This window comes from Centroberyx affinis, unplaced genomic scaffold, assembly GCF_046629955.1.
Source record: "Centroberyx affinis isolate AG114_WGS23_722 - 3 ecotype Tasmania unplaced genomic scaffold, CSIRO-AGI_Caff_v1 ptg009474l_1, whole genome shotgun sequence".
Lineage (NCBI taxonomy): Eukaryota > Metazoa > Chordata > Actinopteri > Beryciformes > Berycidae > Centroberyx > Centroberyx affinis.
In genome coordinates, this window is record NW_027284543.1 from 230,867 (window position 1) to 250,664 (window position 19,798).

At 41.2% G+C, this 19,798-nt stretch overlaps 1 protein-coding gene across 1 annotated transcript; it reads left to right on the forward strand.

Moving 5' to 3' along the window:
* Window positions 1-13,862: 13,862 nt before the first annotated feature.
* Window positions 13,863-18,041, forward strand: LOC139640450 (uncharacterized protein C1orf232). The gene is made up of 4 exons (XM_071514648.1): window positions 13,863-14,214; window positions 15,503-15,580; window positions 15,672-15,778; window positions 16,393-18,041. Exons 1-4 carry the CDS (start codon window positions 14,134-14,136, stop codon window positions 16,754-16,756), a joined length of 630 nt encoding a protein of 209 aa, XP_071370749.1. The 5' UTR covers window positions 13,863-14,133; the 3' UTR covers window positions 16,757-18,041.
* The last annotated feature ends 1,757 nt before the right edge of the window (window positions 18,042-19,798 follow it).

A 19,798-nucleotide genomic window follows, 5' to 3' on the forward strand; every position in this document is an offset into this window, starting at 1 on the left:
GGTTACATACAAGCCTTTTTTTCCCCCACAGATCTCTAGCCAGAAAGCGGCACCTCTGTCAACAACGTTTGACAGGTTTTTGTGACAACATTTAATGAGTTTAGGTGTACAAACAGTGCGGGGGAGGTTTGGAGAATGTCACAACCCCAGGCAGTTTATCCACGTTAATATCCTGTAGAGTTTTCTCTTTTCTGTTCTGTCTCTCTCCCTTCCTGTGCTTTCCCTTACTCCCTGACCTTACTCTTTCATATTTCACATTATATCTCCAGTGTTCGCTCGCTACTTCATGTCTCTCTCCACAGTGGTGCAGCGCTCTGACTGAGCTTGATTAGGAGATAGTAAAAGTTTGTCATTCTCAGAGAAGGAGTGGCTTGGCTGGAACAGATCACCTGTCACTGGTACATGTCATTGTAATGCCTTGACATATTGGGCTCCAAGGTTATGCCCTTGGGCTGCGTGGCCTACTTTTCTGTAGTAAACAGGATCTTACACAAGTGGTGACATGACTTAGTTGCACCTCTCCTGATTTGCATAAAGTATTTCTATTTGGTTCGGTTTGTTTCAGCATCAGTTAGGCTATATCTACTGATCGATACCTTTCTGCAAGGATTTTCTCATGAGGGTTTGGGGTCAATTCAGTTTCAATTCATAATGTAAATTGCAATCCACATGATACCGATAAAGTGTTCATTTTCAGTTTTTTATAGAATGGAGCAAACTTTTTACTTTATTTTGAGGAAAATAGATTTTTGAAATTGATTAAACTGAAAGTGACTTGGAGCAGTTCTGTTTCTCAGGGTTCAGGAAGTAAAGTAGATCAGGACTAGCTCTTCACTCTTTTTTCTAGCACACATAGTTTGAAAGATGTGACACCTGTTTTGGGATCAGCTCTATCATTGGTTAATATGCTTGAGGGCTACTGCAAGTTGCCATATTTGCTCATTAATCAAAGCAAATTCTTTATTAGATGGCTTATTCTGGCATCTAATAAAGTGATTAATTGGTTGCCTCACGTGGCATTTGGACTGACACTGGGATACAAGTTTTTTCATATCTGATTTCATGTCTGTTTTTCTTGGAATTGCTGTTCACACACGTTATCATGTGTGACCCACATCTGATTTGTGTGTTTAGACACATGCAGGTGGCTGAGACAGATAAGTTCCACATACGAATGTAGCACAAATCAGATTTGAAAAAATCTGATATCATGCGATTTTTTGCTGTTTACACTTAAGCAATAAATCAGATACGTGTCAGATACGTAAATAAATTAGATTTGCAAAAGAAACCTGTATCATAAGCATCCAAACAACATGCAAGAAGAGGCATAACAGCAAGACTTCTTTATCCAGGGAAGGTTTGGTTTTCCCTCGGTCGAATGCTTCACAGCCACACAACAGCATGCATTCACAGTGAGGTTGTTGTGCACAACCACAGTCTTCTATTATTGGCCACAGAGATATTATTGTCTTGCTCAAGGGCTTCTCAACAGCAGTTACTGAGGAAAGGAAGAGCAACTCATACTCATTCTGATCTCCCTGTAGACTGAATAACTGATTTCCTAATAGTCAGATGGACTGACATTGCTGGGCTTCTAAGTGCTGACTCGGGGAAACAATGATTAAGAGTCTGCCAGGAATGCATGGTCTGTTGCTGTATGTGTGTTTCTGGGTGTGCATGTAGGCCTGCATACAGTTGCATCTATGAGTGTAAGAGTGTGTATTTACAGTACAAAAACAATATGCTACTTGGCTTTTATTAAACAAATTTCTTGCTTGCTTCTGCACATGTTGCTTGTGTACAAATTATCCCATCTCTGTGTTCCCTGCTATCCTGGTCCGAACCCCAATTCCGATTCTGTCAGTGCCGAATTTAAACTCATCTACCACCTGATAAAGTTCCACTGACACCAGTAGCTTTTCAACACCCAAGACTGCCATAAAGAGAATGGAGAGTTGATTGATAGCTATTACTCCGTAATCCGCTCATCTCAGCCCTCCATCCCCCCTGACTCGTTCCATCTAATCTTCCCCCTGGCAGCCCCCTCTGTGCTGGACCGATTTGAACCAGGCCAGCGCTGGTTAATTCTGGAGTGCACATGTGAAGACAGGTGTGGATGGACATCTGAGAGACACGGGTCTTGCAAGAGAAGCCGCTAAGGCATGTGGGGTTTCGTAGAGATGCTGGTCATAAAATCTGGGACCGCATCCAGTTGGAACACCTTGGACGGTCTTCCAAAATTTACAGCCCCTGCATGCTCGTAAACTTTGTTGTTGACCTGGACGGCTCTTCATTGGTCAAAGGAGGTGTCAGTTAATTGAGATCTTTCGGTCCATGCTCCAGGATTGGCTGGGATGGAAAGAGGCGGTTCTATGTGTTCCATCCTGGCAACAATAGTTGAAGATATAAAGCCGGACGGGAGGTTGTGATTGGCTGTCACTGATGTCATTTGGTTCTGTTGCATCTGTCGTGTAAAATACACATTGTCTTTGCTCTGTCACATACACACACATATGATACACACGTGTTAACATACACATGCACAAGTACATACACATTTAATTACTTGACACTTATGCTCACCTATCCATACGCACACATGCATGTAGTTAAACTAAGCGATCTCTTTCCATGATGTTCTCTGTCTCCGTGTTGTGTTGGCAGTGAGGTTTTCTCAGTGGGGTTTTCTCATGGTTGCTCTGGGGGTTTTAGAAGCTCACCAGCGAGCGAGAGGCAACAACATCGGCTCTGTGCTGAGGATACAGCAGTGAAAAGAGGAGTGGGCATAATTTCACTCCTCTGTGTGCCTGTGTGTGCACGTATGTGTTTGTCATTGTGCTGTGTTATGATAGTGTAAGATACTGTATCAACTGCACATTTTCATTGGTAAAATGAAATGACCTTGTTTGTGTGTGTTGTGACTTGTATGTACAGGAGGCTCACACATACCAGTGAGACCCTTTCAGAGAGGGTCAATCATTTGCCCTGTTACCTCACGTCACTGCTGACACAAGGGTCAAAGCTAAAGCCACTCATAGCACAGTGGTCAATGCAGGTTCTGTGCATGTCTGCATGTGTGTGTGGGGGAACATATGAAAAGTTTGATTCCAAAAAGAGATATCCGCCAACAGAAAAATGTGACACATACCCCTGCAAAATGATTGCTGGCATGAAAGCAAAACACATTGTTGATTATTATTGTGTTAAGTTATTAGTTAACCCTAAGACCTTTGCTCACGAAATAGTGGCATTGTGGATTATATGGCCAGTTGTCTTTTTGAATGCAACCTTTCATATGTGCTTGTGTTTTTGCATACTTTAGTGTGCTTTTCTGGATTTTATATAATTGTATGTAGCCTATGTCAATTTTGTGCATAAACATATTTGTACATCGGCATGTATGTGTTTGAGACTCGTGTGTGAGTATTGTGTGTGCGTCTGCATGTCTGTTTGCTTCTTGTTCAGGGACTTTACAGTTAAATTGTGCTGAGGGAAACGGCAGGCCCGCTGTGGGGAAACTGCCTCCGACCCTGCACTAAAAACAGCTTGTAACCACTCCTCAGCCGGTTTGAACAGGTTATCCTGAAAAAAAAAACCCTCACACAGGCACACAGACACACATGCAACCACACACACATACAATTGAAGGCAGGGGGTTGGGATATGAAGGGACGCCAGCATCCCAGACCTTGAACAGAACTCCTCAGTGTCCTGAGGCTGTTTCATAACTGTATAGGCAACAGTACACACTGGTGCACACACATGCAAACACACATAAGCGCACAAATACACACATAAACACGGAAACATTAGTATAAGAAACAAGTCTCTTGGATTCTCTGACAAGCTTGCAGATCAGTTCATATTTCTCCCTGGAAACATGTGTGACGCCTGATACTTTCTACCAAAATAACCCACCTGTAACATGTGGGGGAGACGCCAGAATTTGCCAACCCAGATGCCAGAACTCCCTTATGACACCAAGACTATCCTGGCACACTGATTCTGACACCATACTGATCTTTTGACTTATATTACAACTTGCACAATGTTCCTGGATAGCAGAACAGGCCTCTTTTGTTACTCAGGATGATAATTGAGAGCTTTTCCATACTAGATATGAACACACAAAGCCTTATGTGGACAGGACAAACTGGTCCTGTTGATAATGAAGCGTACTAGTGGAGCATTGTTTCACCCAAATGCTCTAAATTTCATACTACAGTTTCACTGAGAGGTAAAAAAAAAGACTTCAACAGAGCTTGTAGTTCTTGTCGCTGGTTTGTGAAGTGTCTGAGCAATGCAGCATCATGGAGATCGGGCGTTAAGTGGTGAGCCGCTGCATACCTTATGATTATGGTAACTACCTTGGACTGGAGTGTCTTCCCTCTTATGTCAACGGGTTCACATATCTGGATAGGTATGCGTCCCACACACGCTCACACACACACACGCGCACACACACACACACACACACACACACACACCTTGAGTCAAGGTGACAGAGGTGGATGTTGTGGGCCCTCTATAGAATGTTCTGACCTCAGCACTAACATCAGACCTGTGTATATTTACATCACCCTCTGGCCCAGTATACTCTTACAGAGCGAGGACACAGTCAGTTTAGCTCATGAGTGCATGAGTGCAGTATGGTTTAAATTGGGGGTTGGAAAAAAGTTGAAAGGTGTATTCTGTTTTCCCCAAACTTTGACCATGCATTTGTTACACCATAACGACAGCACATGTATCTACTCAAAGTACAGTCATTATTAGCGTTACCCCAACCCTTTATTTAACTTTTTACTATCTCAATTAATGCCATAGTCTTAAATACATCCTGACATGTTTTAATAAATACCTAAATTCTGGACACTTTGTTTTTAAAAAATAATTTTTCTCAGAGGGGGACTGCAATTTGAATGGTACAGTTGTCCAGCTGTCACCTAAGTCATCTGTCTTTGACCCTGGCCTCTCCGGCTGAGCATTGATCACTAGTCTCAGGCTTCTATTGTTTACTGGCTCAGGTTAACCTTTCAGTATGGCTTATTTTGGAAGACTGATTCATGGATGAGGAGAATTTTGCTTGTGTGTACATTTGTACGTGTGCGTGTGTGTGTGTGCGTGCGTGTGTGTGTGTGTGTGTGTGTGTGTTTAAAGACAACACAAGGGTGAGGACTTCAAGAACCCTGTGAACCTGTGGCTCCAACCACAGGCTCAGTGTTGGTGGTAGATAGATAGGTAGTTGTTATGGTGCTGGTGAACATTTAGCATGGCGATGACAAAGCAATAGCCTGCAGAGGGAATAACTTGGGACACTTGACTTCTGCACACTGAAAAGTCAGAGAAGCTATAGGGACTGACTCCATTGGAGAGCACAGGTATATGTGTGTCGTGTGTATGTATGTGTGTGTGTGTGTGTGCGTGTGTGTGTTTGTGTGTGTACACCCGTGTGAACATGTGTGCATGTGCTTACGCATGTGCATGTGTGCCTGCATGTGTATTTGCATGTGTTTGTGTGCTTGTGTCCTCCATATATATACATGCACGTTTATAAGCATACTGTAACATAATATATACAGTATCTATGTGTGTGTGTGTGTTCCGTAAACAACTTTGTGCACATACCTCTGTTCTTCTCATGTTTTACGAGGCTGTGTGGACTGGCGGGTGAGGCACAGTTGCTGCCAATGGTTCCAACCGTTGTGTAACAAACTATAAAATGCCCATTCACTGCTCATCTTGCCTTCCAAAACAGGCTTGCATTGTTGCTATATTTCCGTCATCATCTTGGCTTCAGACCCTGGCTTACATAAGATCTGTCAAGGTTAATATGCACTGTGTCTTATTGTATTTTTTTTTTTTGTTGTTGTTTTTTTGCCAAAGCACACGTGGGTACATGCATGCACATTCCTGCTTACACACAACTATGTGTCCACGTAAATGTCCGCTATCCATGAACCTTGACTTGTAGTTCTCAACTGATCATGATAGGATGAAATTTTTGTCCATGCATATGTGTATTATTCCAATTTATGGTGACAAATGTCATCATCTCTCTATTATTGTATATTCATGTGTCATCCATTTTGCACTTTTTGTTTTTAAAAAGGGGAAAGGCAATATTTCTCAAAAAGACAATGTACTTGTTAACAGGTGGATTCTCTAACTGTCCACCTTTGAAATACACTTTGTGAAAAAATGTTTGCTGTTTGTTTTTTTCACAAGTCTATTCAAGAGCCCATTGCCTGAGGTGCTGGTGTGTCTCTTGATCTCCATAGATGAAAAATTCCAGGATGGGATCCTTGTCTTAACGGGGAATACTACTCATTTTAAGAATTCATATATGCTTTTCTTACTGTCTATCTGACAATCCAACCAGTATTTGTGGATGGCTTCTTACTCACGAAGCTAGAAACCCGAAGAACCAAAACTCCAATCTGTCATATTGTTGTACAGTTGGGAGCCGGGTAATTGACAATCTTTACAATGGGTATCTTTACGTGCACACATTACTTCACTTACTGTGAATAACCAGATGAAGGTAATAGTTCAATCAACAACAGGATTTCCCCTAATAATCTGGGTTTACATGGATTCATTAGCCATGTGAGTTTACTCAGAAAAGGTTGTGACTCAATGAGATCCAGCCAATGGCCATTTTGATATCAGTTGAAAAATGTTGGAATAGTGTGTCAATTTGTTTTGGTTGGCCTATTCTTTGTTGATGGCGCTGATTACATGGCCAGATAAATCAAAAGATTGAACAGAAATCTAGGAGTGTTAACCAGGGCATGTTTACGCAGATTATGACCTTACTGTGATTAAGATAATCCGACTAAAGGTCTGGACAGTTGTTATAGTCAGAGTATTGCCTCAATCAGTTCAGATTATTAGTGTTAATGAATATGAGGCAGACTTTGGGGACCCATAGAATATTTATCCCAGTGACTTTCATATTATAGAAACCAGCTCCAACACAGGAATTACACTTGCACCAGAAAATCTCGCTGTACTGTGCCAGGCACCTTTTCTATATTTTTCAATTCATTCTCTTGATTGTAGATTAGGATGAGGAACAATCTGTGAGAAACAGTTATGAATGTTCACTAACATTATCTGAACTCTCCAATCGGATACAAGTAACAGGTCAAAACTGAAATTCAGTGGTATTCCCCTTTGATTAATATTGAAGTATTGAAGTATTGAAGTATTTTATAGAATATTAAACTACAACCCCTCATTAGGACTGATCTGAAGTTGTCCATGACCAACTTGTGCATCACATCAATCTACTATACAGTATATATGTCTACTAGATATATCATCACCCAAAGGACACCAGTAATGCAATACTCCTGCTATATGGCCTACTAACCTGCATACTATTATTTCCCTGCTTCATCGAATTACTCAGTCCATTCTTGGCGATCCTCAGGGTAAAAGATCAGAACTATTTCCAGTCACTGGTTATGGTTATGGTTGTGGTAATCTTAGTTTATCTGATGGTTAAACTATACATGCAACTCCATGCACAGGGAAGATATCAGATGTTACAGCCACAGTCATTAAAATTTGAGGATGAAAACATAGGAAGCTCAATAACTTTTCTGACACTTTTCTGACATTTCCGCTGCGGTCCTGCAAAGCGGAAACTGGAAGTCGGATGTTTTTTAACCTGAAAATTCAAGCTTTCATGACAGGAGACGCGGTGGAGTAAGTAGGGCAGAGTGCAGGGTTCACGTCACGCCCCTTACCCCACGCAATGCACGGCCCATACTGTGCTTGAGGCCCAGACAGCTTTCATTCTCCGGGGGGCTGCTCTCTCTTTACATACGGCTCTATTTCGGTGGGGGAACATTCTGTCCAGACAGCATTTACACATGCATCAGCCTCATAAACCCTGGGGCCACACATACAGGTCACATGGTGGAATGTCGCTCTCCAATCCAAGTCGCCACAGGAGGTGAACAACAGGCTTTCCATCGGATGGGTATCATGTCGACACCAATGAATATGAGTAGGGGGGGTGGGGAGCGGGTGACAAGATAGACGGGGAGGTAGAGGGAGTTGAGGGGAAGAAGGACGAGCACAGATGCTTGATGCCATCTGCAAAGATCCTCCACATTAATTTACCACATGACTATGATGGTATATGAAAGTGGATCTTTATTATGGCTGTAGATTGAGGCTGCACTGACCTCTGGGTGTTTACGAAGTTCTGGTGGCACATGAACACGTGGATAATAACGTGGATAATAGGGCATTCAGTGTGAGTCGAGTCATGATTGTGATTGGCAGCCAGGAGACGATTTAGTTTACAGAAATCAGAGTTTCCATGTAGGTTTCGACATTTCATGTGGACGGGTGCTTGGAAATTTCTGCTTATGTGTGCCTGTCAGAATATAGGTCATTTATTTCCAATTGTGCACTGAGCTGCTGAAAGGAGAGACCGATATGAAGCCCAGCTCACTGATAACAATCAGCGGCTATCATCTATGTGTTTGTAGTAATTTCATGTGATAATCTCATGCTTTATCCCAAGGCATGCCTTTGGTTATATTTTTGGCCGCCTGGTCTAGTCTAGATTTAGTGGTCAGCAGAATCTGGTCAGTAAAGCCCACTGTCCGACACCTCCAGTCCCTCTCTGTTGCTGCGTGGTTGGAAAGTCTGCTTCTACAAAAGAGGCTGAATTGGTTTCACTATGCTTCAGCCTTCTTGCACCGGCAACTTGTTCACAGGATCAGCTTGAACTTGACCAAAACATTATTTGCATCTGTGAGGGAATGATCTTGTTCCTGCATGGCTGGGGAATCCAAATGCAGATGTGCCGAATTAATCCCAGATCCAACCATGCACAGCTATTAATATGTTCAAATGAATCTGCAGCATTCAAAACAAGCCAGCCAAGTCATGTGCTCCAAACCTCAACAATATGGTGTTTTAACTTTCAAAAGATCAAATGCATTTTGAGAGATAATGCAAAAGGGAGCGGCAAGCTGAGGGACAGAGGGTTCAGCGGTTTGTCGATCTGTCAGATGACTTTGGACAGACGAACACGTTCACACTGTGGCACGTGTGGATGTGGATGTGGAGGAAGAGCAGGACGGAGTCTTGGGGATGAGTGGTACACTGTGTTCAGGACATTTTGTTCCACAACTCACAGGCACGGTGTGCAGGAGCATGGGATTATTTTGTTGGCGCCCCCTGGTGGTCATAAAAAAATAAGGGTTGGGTAATAATGTAATATAGAACATGGATACATGTCATACACATATATGCACCTTAAACATACACTTTAAGGGTCAATCAATGGGGGGGTTTGAAGGTTGATACTGACATTCAGTATCTTAAAATCTGACAATTTTTATGGCCAAAAAAATCCAAGTATTCAATGTAATATTCCAAGTATTCCCCAAGATTTTTATTGTTGGCGGGATGGAAAAGCCCCTGACACTGCATTTAGACCATGGCACAATAAAAGTCTCCATTGAAACCCACAGTAATGACATTTTTGGGGGGTTAGTGGCTCACCACTCAGTGGTGGAGTAAAATCTGGGATATGAATGATGGAAAATAAATAATTAATTTATATAACATTATTGAACAGCCAAATGAAAATAATGTGCAAGATAAAATCTAATTTCATTGCAGAGAGGAATCTCCATCATATCGGAGGTGGACAACATTGACTGGCTGATATCTGATGTTTAATAAAATCCTAATATCACCCCAATATATTGGCAATTGGCCTAACCCTAATCCACATACACTTTGCATACATACATGTACATACAAGCACATACATAGACAGACACAAATGGATACAGACACCCACAGACCTGCAAATCATAAATATGTAGCATCTCTCATTTGGTTCATATCAGTGGTGATGAGAGTTCATGTTCATCTTGTTCATCTCCAAATCAAAAGACAATTTCTCCTCCAGGGCACAAGAAAGTCTAACAAAAAATGCACATGCAAGCATACATGGAAACATGTAAATACAAAGTAATGAACTCAGACTTAGACACAGGACACAAGACTGCCTTGACAGGGCAGTTTGTGCCCAAATCTCGAAAACTAAATTATAGCTTTTACTATACATAACAACACAGCTGGTTTGTTTTATTTGTTAATTTATTCAATTGTAGAACATTTAATGTTTTATGATGACTATTGTCCTTTATATCTTATTTTATGTCGCTTAGCACATCTTTCTCTTTTTATGTATTGATACTGAAATGCACTAACAAGCACCCCTAATGTTTATTCATAATGTTAATTTTGTATAATGTTTGTGATTGCTGATGATTGAATGTGCTGTTTATGCCTTACCCCAGGAAGTTGCCTGATGGGAAAAATAATGTTATGTGAATTTGAATTTGTTTTGCTTAAGGTACTACTACACATTCACAGAGCCGTAGGTGGGGATCTTTGATCAGGGGGAATGATATATACTTATAATGATATAATAATGATATAATGATAATACTTTAATCAGTCAGATAATAATCAGATAATATTTATCAGTGTTTGTTTTGATATGCTAGAAGTATATCCCAGGAAAGTCCATTTAGTGTACTGTGACAACTTACCTGACCCTCATTTTGGTAAATGCTAACAACTATATATAATGACTCTTTGTCATGCTATTTGTGTTTATTATTGTCAAGAATGATCAGTCATCTAATCACAATTTACATGACTACAACCATTACAACCATAAAGCATATTTGCAAGCTTCCACTCTATGCAACCTAAATCACATACGCAATATTGCATCATCCGAGGCTTCGAGGTATGTTTATTGTTGCTGCAATTGGTTTGTTCTTAAGTTGTAGTAATTATTCTCTCAAGACTCAAGACACTTCTGACTGAAGCCCAAAGTTTCCCACAGTACTTTATGCCAGCATCAACAGGTTTCATTCCCTACATGATAAATAAATCATAATTCTAATCATTATGTCCATTTAAAATAATAGAAATCAATGCATCATCAAGATGTCCAAAACATTATAAAGGACTCTTGAGTCACCTTGTGGTGAATAAAGGCAATGACAAGCTCATTTTTGTTTCTTTTCATTTTTACTTTTCATTTGAATAAAATGGTCACATGGTTAGTGAGCAAATACAAGTGACATTGAAAATTAGCAATTAATGTGTTTGGATCGAGATAAAGATAAGATGTATGGTGGTTATGTGATTATTACGGTGCAGTATGGTTACAGTGCAGCGTACTGCTGTTTCTATCACATCCAGATCATTAAAATGGAGCAAATGCAGAAGTTATATAAATGAGCACAATGAGCCTAATTACTGGCTTGAATGCATTGTTTGCTGGGAAAATCTGAGCAGGGACAGTGAATGACTTATGCTGTCCCCTACCTCAGAAACTACCGAAGTGTCATTGGGCAAAACACTTCCCCCACAATTGTTCCTCTTACACTGTGCAGCTCCCTGCTGTGTAACTGTACAGTATGAATCTGAAGCAAAGTGGTGCTGAAAAAGAGCATGACTGGTAAAAGCCTTCTTTGTGTAAATAAATGTAAAAAACGAAATCATGATGCAAATTGCGAATGACTTTGAGAAAAAGGGTTCAATGCACCTGAATATTTGTTTCTTGCTTCTATGTAGTTGTCCCAGTCCCTGAATTATGCAGCACGGCCTTTAATGTAGTCAGAAACTTAACACCACCTCTATTGCTATGGCAAGACAGACACACTGCTTTGGTAGGATGGATTTAAAAATGTTGATACAGATGTTCAAAATATCGTACATGTATGAAAATGATGCTAATTATAGCGTATATATAGGGTCCAGACAGGGTTTGTTCATAGAACGCTTATTTTAGGATAATTTCTGATATGAATGTCCATGTTTCATCCATACAGTCTGGAGGTAAAGCTTCGGCCAGCAGAGGAAACTGTGACCTCTAGTGAGAGGCGAGATCATTCTATGTGCATACTCAGTCCTAAACAAATATATAGAAAGTTAACTACACAGTGTATGGGTCTCATATTGCATCGCTCCACCTAATATGAACTATTCACAGATCTTTTTTTTATGCAAAGGTATGTAATTAAAAGTATGGCTGACATGTCTCCTTATTTGCACTCAAACTCCATGCTTGTGCGTTTCTTATTTAGAAACAGAATTTCAAGAGTACAATGCAATTTCCCATTTTTAAACACATTTTAATTATGCTTTTCAATAATTTTTGTGCTTATTCAAACTGATATCTGGATCATTAAAGAGGCCATGCTGCCTCCATAACAATCCAGCGGTAAGACTTGCCAAGGGGATGTGCGAATCCTGGGCAACTGGTAAATATTTGGGGTGTGTCTTTTCCTGTCTGAAACGTGAGCTTCACCTGCCATCACCAAACTGGCTCCTCTTCAAATAACTAACATCCATCAGTGTGTGTGTGTGTATGGAAGTCTCTCCCATAGCAGGACGTTCATTATTCATGTTGATCTTATGGATCTTCCCGCCCTTACAGCTTCATTACTGACAAACTCTGTATGGTAATCAAAACCAGAAACACGAGAGCTATAGGGAAGATCAGATTTCTGTGGGGTATAATCAAGATTGTCATCAAGGCTACACTGGATAGTTTTACATGTATGGTATGTGCACAAATACTATGTTACTATGTTTGTAACTCAGGAAAAATATGGAAAACATGTAATACTTTTCGCCGTGTCATAATTATTTCAGCATTAAAAGGGATAACTGAGACTTGTAGTTATCTTGTTTTTCTTTTCTTTTTGAGCTATAAAACGTTAAAACTGCTCAGTACCAAAGAGAAATACAGTATATTTCACGTCATAGTCAGTTGCATTGTTGTGGGCGGCTAGTGAAACCCAATCAGTCATCAAAGCTTTATACGTCTGTCTCTATCTACATGACACTTGCCAGCTCTCTCAGGTTGCCAAGCGACCAGTCACAGAAAACCAGCATACCTTGTTGTGTACCTAAATCTGATTGGTGTATGACTGATATCCCGAAGCAACCAATGGGAGGACTTGAAGGAAGTGGCCAGGTAAACAATAGAGGGTAAGTGGGTTGGGTAAGTGGGTTGGGTAGTGAGATGTTAGGAAGATAAAAAAAAAGAGATATTAAAGTTTTTGTGAAGTAGGACATTTGTGGGGGCTTAGGGGTGATCAATGCATCCCTCCTTCCTCCTTAGGTAATTTTTTGTTTAAAAAATATTATAGTTTCTAGACTAGGAGCTTTAAAGGTGCATTGGGAACAGTTGAGCCAACTCTGAGGGAGATTACTGAATTGTAAGGAGTGCTCTATTTTGTTAAAAACAGTATCACATCATAAATAGTGAGATAAATTAACACAAGTTAGCAGGAACACTACTCTCTATGCACCGAACATGAGGCACTGAGCTGTCGTCCCCTTGAAATGATCCAAACAGGGTTTCCATCCTAAAAGGCATCTATCAACATGACAATAGTGTGTGTGTGTGTGTGTGTGTGTGTGTGTGTGTGTGTGTGTGTGTGTGTGTGTGTGTGTGTGCGTGCGTTCACGTGCACTAGGGTTACAGGAGCCTGTCTACCAGCGCTGGTTGACAATGGACCTCTGGCTCTGGAAAAGAGACTCTCTGAAATATGCATGAGGAAATCCACACCTGTTTCCAGGTAACCAATGCAGGGATTCTGAACCGTGACGCTGAGTGTGCGTGCGTGTGGGTGTGTGGGTGTGTGTGTGTGTGTGTGTTTCTGTACGTGTGTGTGTGTTTATGCGTGCGTGCCTGTGTGTGTGTGTGTGTGTACACGTGCGTGGGTGCATGCACTCACAGCAGCTTCCTCTCTTTACCTGTTCAGACACTCTCTGTGGACGAAAGCAACTGTCATCCCCCGCGCCTGACAAGACAGACATAATCTGACCAGGAAAAAACACTATGAAACAACACGGGCCCGGCTGCTGAATAAAGTTCCTCGCGGTTCCTTTCCTTCTAAGAGGCACTGAGGACCTTACGCATGGACAAAGGGGAAAGTCGGCCCAACTGAGACGAGCTGCAGCTGGACGTGGGGACTTGGCGGAGGGTGGACCACAGAGGCATCGAGAGGTTCTTCGCAGGTCTTGCCCTGAGTATTGAGCTTCTCTAGTCGCGCAAGTATGAATCCTATGTGGAAAGTGTATAAGAGCAAAGTGCTGAAGACCCTTAACCCCGAACATGAGGAGGACACTGCTGAAGAGGTACAGAATTCGACGCTTTCATCCTTTCTTGCTCTGTTTTCTTTCCTCTTATTGATTCTTATGCTTTGAATGAATTGTCAGAGGGTTGATGGCGTTGGTGGCATTGATGGCAGAAAGTAGCCAATGTTTGTTTTGCTGATCATTTCTTATTCATCATGGGATTTAATGAGCTTGAGTTTCAGACTAGTTTGTGCTCTCTCTGAGAAATAGGTACTTAGGGCAGAAGTTAGGCCCGCACACTGGTTCCTCATTTGTATTGTGGTAATTTTGACAAACTGAATCATGGACAGATATAACTGTAAACATCGCCATAAAGCCCTACTGTTGTTTCCCATGTCAAAATGGAATCTCAGAAACATATCTATCTAGTGGCAGATCTATTCACAGCATCAAGTGACGCACCAACCGTTACGCTTCTCGCACTGGAACTACATGAAAGCAATTGTACAAGTCATGTTCAGTGTTTTTATGGGAAACTGCCTCATGGCGATTTAGGCATTCGTCTGGTGACATCTGTAGTCTGTCCAGGGTTTGGTACCAGCGAAACAGACAGTGTTGAGTTGACCCAGATCTCTGGAGAGCTGGGGAACCTGATCCTGCACGGGAGCTGAACAAACGGATTAGTTGGCATTCCACTGACTGACAGGGATGAGACAGATAGCCAAGGCCTCGGGGCGCGCTCAGATGAGCCAACCAGCAGCTTCAAACTGTGGTCTCGCAATGCCAGGGCCTGTGTGGGGATGACAGGGAATGTGAGTTTGGAGAGGGAGTTTCCATTCAGACAGATGTGTAGAGTTGTCATCGCTGTTATTTGAGGCAAATACGCTACATGCATACTGCGACCTTAAATTTGATACACACAAGGGTGACACCATGACCTTTCCTCATGATTGGTTTCTGTCATATCATAAGTCATGTGGAAATGTTGTGAGTTTGATTCACCGGGAGTATTCACCACCTTTGGCATAAACCAGGACAAATGTAGAAAAATTATTAGGAAAATAAAAGAAAAGGTTTCAGGAAATGTTTGAAGTTGCCAGTAAATCAGCCTCTAGCAATCTATTCTATCCTCCTGTTCATCATTTATTTATATACACTATTAAGTCTTCTCCAATGTAATCTACAGGTTAACACGGACTACTGTAGTATCCACTAGATGCACTAGATGGCGACCAATGCATACAAATCTTCAATAAAGTCATGATAAGTTCAGACAATACATTGTACATGCATACATACAATGACGTGTGCATACGTAAATGCGTTCAGTTTTGTTCTGCTGTTGCAGGTCCATGAGGTGGAGAATGATGTGAGCCCAGTGCAGGAGGATGAGGGGCACAACGCTGTTTCCCAGTTGGCTAAGCGAGTATGTGAATGCTGACTGATGTATTCAATTTTATATATAGTTGAGCCCAAATTGCCTTTGACCCTGTGTGTGTGGCTGGTTGTGTGTCCAGGTGCAGGGGGCCGGGGCGAGAGGCTGGAACAGGATGTCAGCTCTCTTCAACAAAGATGACGAGCACCAGCTTCTAGAGGAGACCGAGAGCCCGCCGGTGGCTGACCAGTGAGTGGAACTTGTGCCCTTTTGGTGACATCTGTCCATTTTTGCACTTCCCACAGTCTATGGGCTTTGTGTAAGTGGAAATAGGATTGGTCAGTGGTCAGACTTAAACCTCAGTGGCCAAAGAACCTCAATTGTTTGGCGCAGCAAGTTAGCTGGCAACTTCAATGGCAAAGAAGTAACTTAATTTGGTCAAAATATAAATAAACAATATGAATGGCAAAGACTATTCATGACTTCAAGTTCGTATGGGTAGAGTACTTTTTTTTCCTCCCTTCAGTTAGTAAAAAGAGCACTAGACTTCATAATATTAACTACCTTCTCTCTTACCTCTTGCCCTTTTCACTGGATTTCAGTCTAACGTTACTTAAACAGAAAATAAAATGTGGTTCTTGGGTCCAGCTATTGGGTTTTAATTCAACCAATCAGATTATTTTTGCCTCTGCAAAAGCTCCAATTTGTTTTTCAATGAGTGAACCAGTTGATTGAGCTTAAATAGATCAGCAACCTTATAGGCAAATAGCAATAATGTGTTCAAGGGTCAAAGCCAAAGCATCCACTTGTCATTGGTTAATTGATTCTCCAATCTACCCCCCTCCTTTCTTCTGTATCCCCAGTCCACTTGCAGTAAAACCTGAGGAGCCTCCACGACCCACTAGGCGCACAGGATTCTGGGATAGCTTTGCAACCAACTGGGCCGCCAAGAAGCAGGCGGAGGCGGCAGCTGCTGCCGCTGCGAGCGAGGCGGCGGCAGGGCAGAGCGAGGAGGGGGTGAATGAAGCCGGGGGGGAGGAGAGGCAGGATGGGGAGAATACAGAGGGAGCGGAGAGCGACGGAGGAGGAGGAGGAGGAAGCAGCAACAACAGCTTCTCCAAATACGTCACGTTGGGAGGAGGGAGTGAGGAGGCATCCTTCAAGTGGAACTTTGTCACCAGCAAGCTAGCAGAGCTGAAGACCAAGAGCATGACAAAGACCAACTAGCTGACTATGACAAAGAAATCTGGGAAACATATATGTAGCTGGTGGGGTTGGAGGTGGTTAGATGAAGCAGTGTAGCGGAAGTTTAGGAGGAGGGTGTACTGTTCCCAGGAAGAGGGTATTTTTCTGTAATCGTACCATCCAATATACAAATGAAGCCATTGGAGAAGTCCCTTTTACTGCATGTTTTGCTGAACGACTGTTGCACTCTCATCCCCCATAAGTATTGCTTAAGTAAATTTACTCTCTTTTCAGCTACACTACAAGGAATATTAATTAGTTGTTGTTCTACACTTTGAAGAAAAGTGCAGTTGCAATGCAGGACAGATGCAGGAAGGGGACTTCTAAAATTGCTTCTACTGTAAGGGAATTCGGCTGATTGATGGGTATACTCTATTATACCTAGGAAAAGAGGTGGGTGTGCTATGGATGTATGTGTATACCTACCACTACACTACTGGTGTTGGGGTTGCATTGTTCCAGGATGCCCACAGAGCTCATGGTTGTCTCTTTCCCAGCTTGAGAGGCAGTATATATATATACAAGTGACTTAGGTATCAGTCTGGTAGAGTGTCCATATGTGTAGATAAGTACAACAGAACAGTTAATTTAACTTGAGGCAAACCAGACTGGCATATAGGCCACATAGTAGAGTCCTCTTAACTTTCAACCCTGTTCTTTGGGGTTGTGCAGTGTTATTACCAGCCCAGTGTGCTTCTTAAACCCCGTCAAAGGGCCTACACACCTGTCAGCAAACTGGATCTAATCTGTAGTCTAACACAAACTAGATTAAGAGATTAAAGACAGTGATAGCTGGATTAGTTGAGGATTATCTCACTTAACCTGCACTGCTCAGAGAGCGAGGGATTTCAGTGAAGAGATTTGGCGATGCTACATAACTATTACATAATATAAACATTTACAAAATATTTTTGCTTTCCTCACAAATCCGGAATAAGAAAGGATATAAGGATATGAAATGTGTAAAATGTGAATGTGTGTGGTTGGTGGCACAGTATCAGGACCTAAATGTTAAAGTTACTGTGTTGCTGGTGGTGCATTGAGGTGATGACTTAGCTGACTTGAATTTTCTGATTGTGTCTGAGACTGAAATGTGCAAAGTTTTCAACATTCCCAATTTTGTGACTTGAAAAAAATGTGACTTAATTTGTTATCATTTTTTCTCTGTTGTTTTTTTCTTACTTGCTGAATGTTTCTTTCTGTTGTGTTGCCTTCTGGTATGCTGTAATAAAAACTGTTGCACTGAAAATTCAGACAAGGAATAGTAGCTCATTCAAACACAGACATATCAATGGAGTTTTGTTCATACAGTGAGTGTAAGATCAGTTGTTCAGCAAAATATAAAAAAAATCTGAAATGTTTCTGTTATCTAACCCATTCTTAGACTGGTAGGAAAATGTGAATGTTTTCATCCAAGACACAGAATAATGCAAAACAGCTTTATGCACCTTACAAATGTAAGTTCTACATGCATGCTGCTGCACTGTCTCTCCAATCCAAGAGGATTTTTTTGTAAAATCCGCAGTACTAATGCAGGATAGGTAGGAAGGACTTCTATAATGACTAACTACTGTATATGAAATATATATATTTTTTGCAACTCTATCCTATTATCACTTTTAGAATAGACTTTTTTGTCTACTTGTGTTTTTTTTTTACACAAGTTGAAATGGGGCATAAGTAGGTATGAATTCCAGTATATTAAAAGATATAATCTTCTCCCATTGGCTCAGTGAAGCTTTTGTATCATAAACCAAGATTCACAGATAAGACCACCTACATCTATATTTGAAGATTTACTTGTTTTTATATAAAATTCTAAGTACATATGTGGCAAGACACACCATGAATATTTACAACTCTTTGTGGTTAAAAAAAACCACTGACTGGTTGCAGACTATTGAGTAAATCAAATAATATCTCCAACTAATAGTCCAGTATTAGAGAAAATTAATATTCTTAGGCTGACCATAACTCAGCATGTACATGTGCCTACTGTAACTGTTGGGCTGAGCTGTGTGAATTTATCCGCCCTTCCCTAAAAACAAACTGACGGAGGCCATTTCCACACCCACCTGGAGGCAAACCCAGCAGGTCAAGCAAAGGACAGCAGAGCTGTGAGTTCTGCAAAAGTAAAGGAGGTCAGAGAGACTCACGGTGGACGTGCTCGGTTTACTAACTGAGCCTGCTGCTGCTGCTGCTGCTGCTGCTGCTGCTGCTGAGCATCCTGGTGGCTCACAGTTTCTCTGCAGCGGCACAAGAATCAATGACAGACACAACAATATACAGAACTACCAGGGTGCTGAAACATTTTTGGGGAAAAAAGGTAAGGATTAGCACCATGATGAATCAGGGGAACCAGTTTACTTGTCCTTAAAATAGCCCATTAGGGTGACTGCTGGATGAACAGGATGAATATTTAGTGTGTTTCAATAAAAAATTCATTCCAAAAAGCTCTATATATCCATTTTGCATACATTCTCATTTTAGAATGCTATGCTTCTTGTTAATCAGTCAATATTTCAAAATTAGAGTTTTTTTTTGTTGGCAAAGGTCTTAAGATGCTTCATAACTTTAATAGTAATTAATAATATTTTTTTAGTTTTACTTTCATGCCAACAATCATTTTTGTAAACAGAGATCTTATTTTGGAATAAAATGTGTCAAGAAAATATGGATCACATGATAGACTTTTGCAAAAAAAAAAAAAAAAAGACAAAAGAAAAATCTAAATTTATCAATAAAGAATAATCAAATACAAAAGAGTATGATAAAATCACCCATGCACCAACATGCATTTATACTGTATGAAGTTTCTGACTCCTCCAGCCTGCAGGGGGCACCCTCAACCTAGATGTCAGCACTCTTGACTGTCAAACTTTATCTCCTTTATCTCTCTATCCTGTTGCAGCGCTCTCTCCTTTATCACACACACACACACAACACTCACTCCTGCAGTAAAATCTGGCGATTTGATCCGAAACAGAAGCTGGTCATATTTCCTATCAATAACTTCCTCCCACA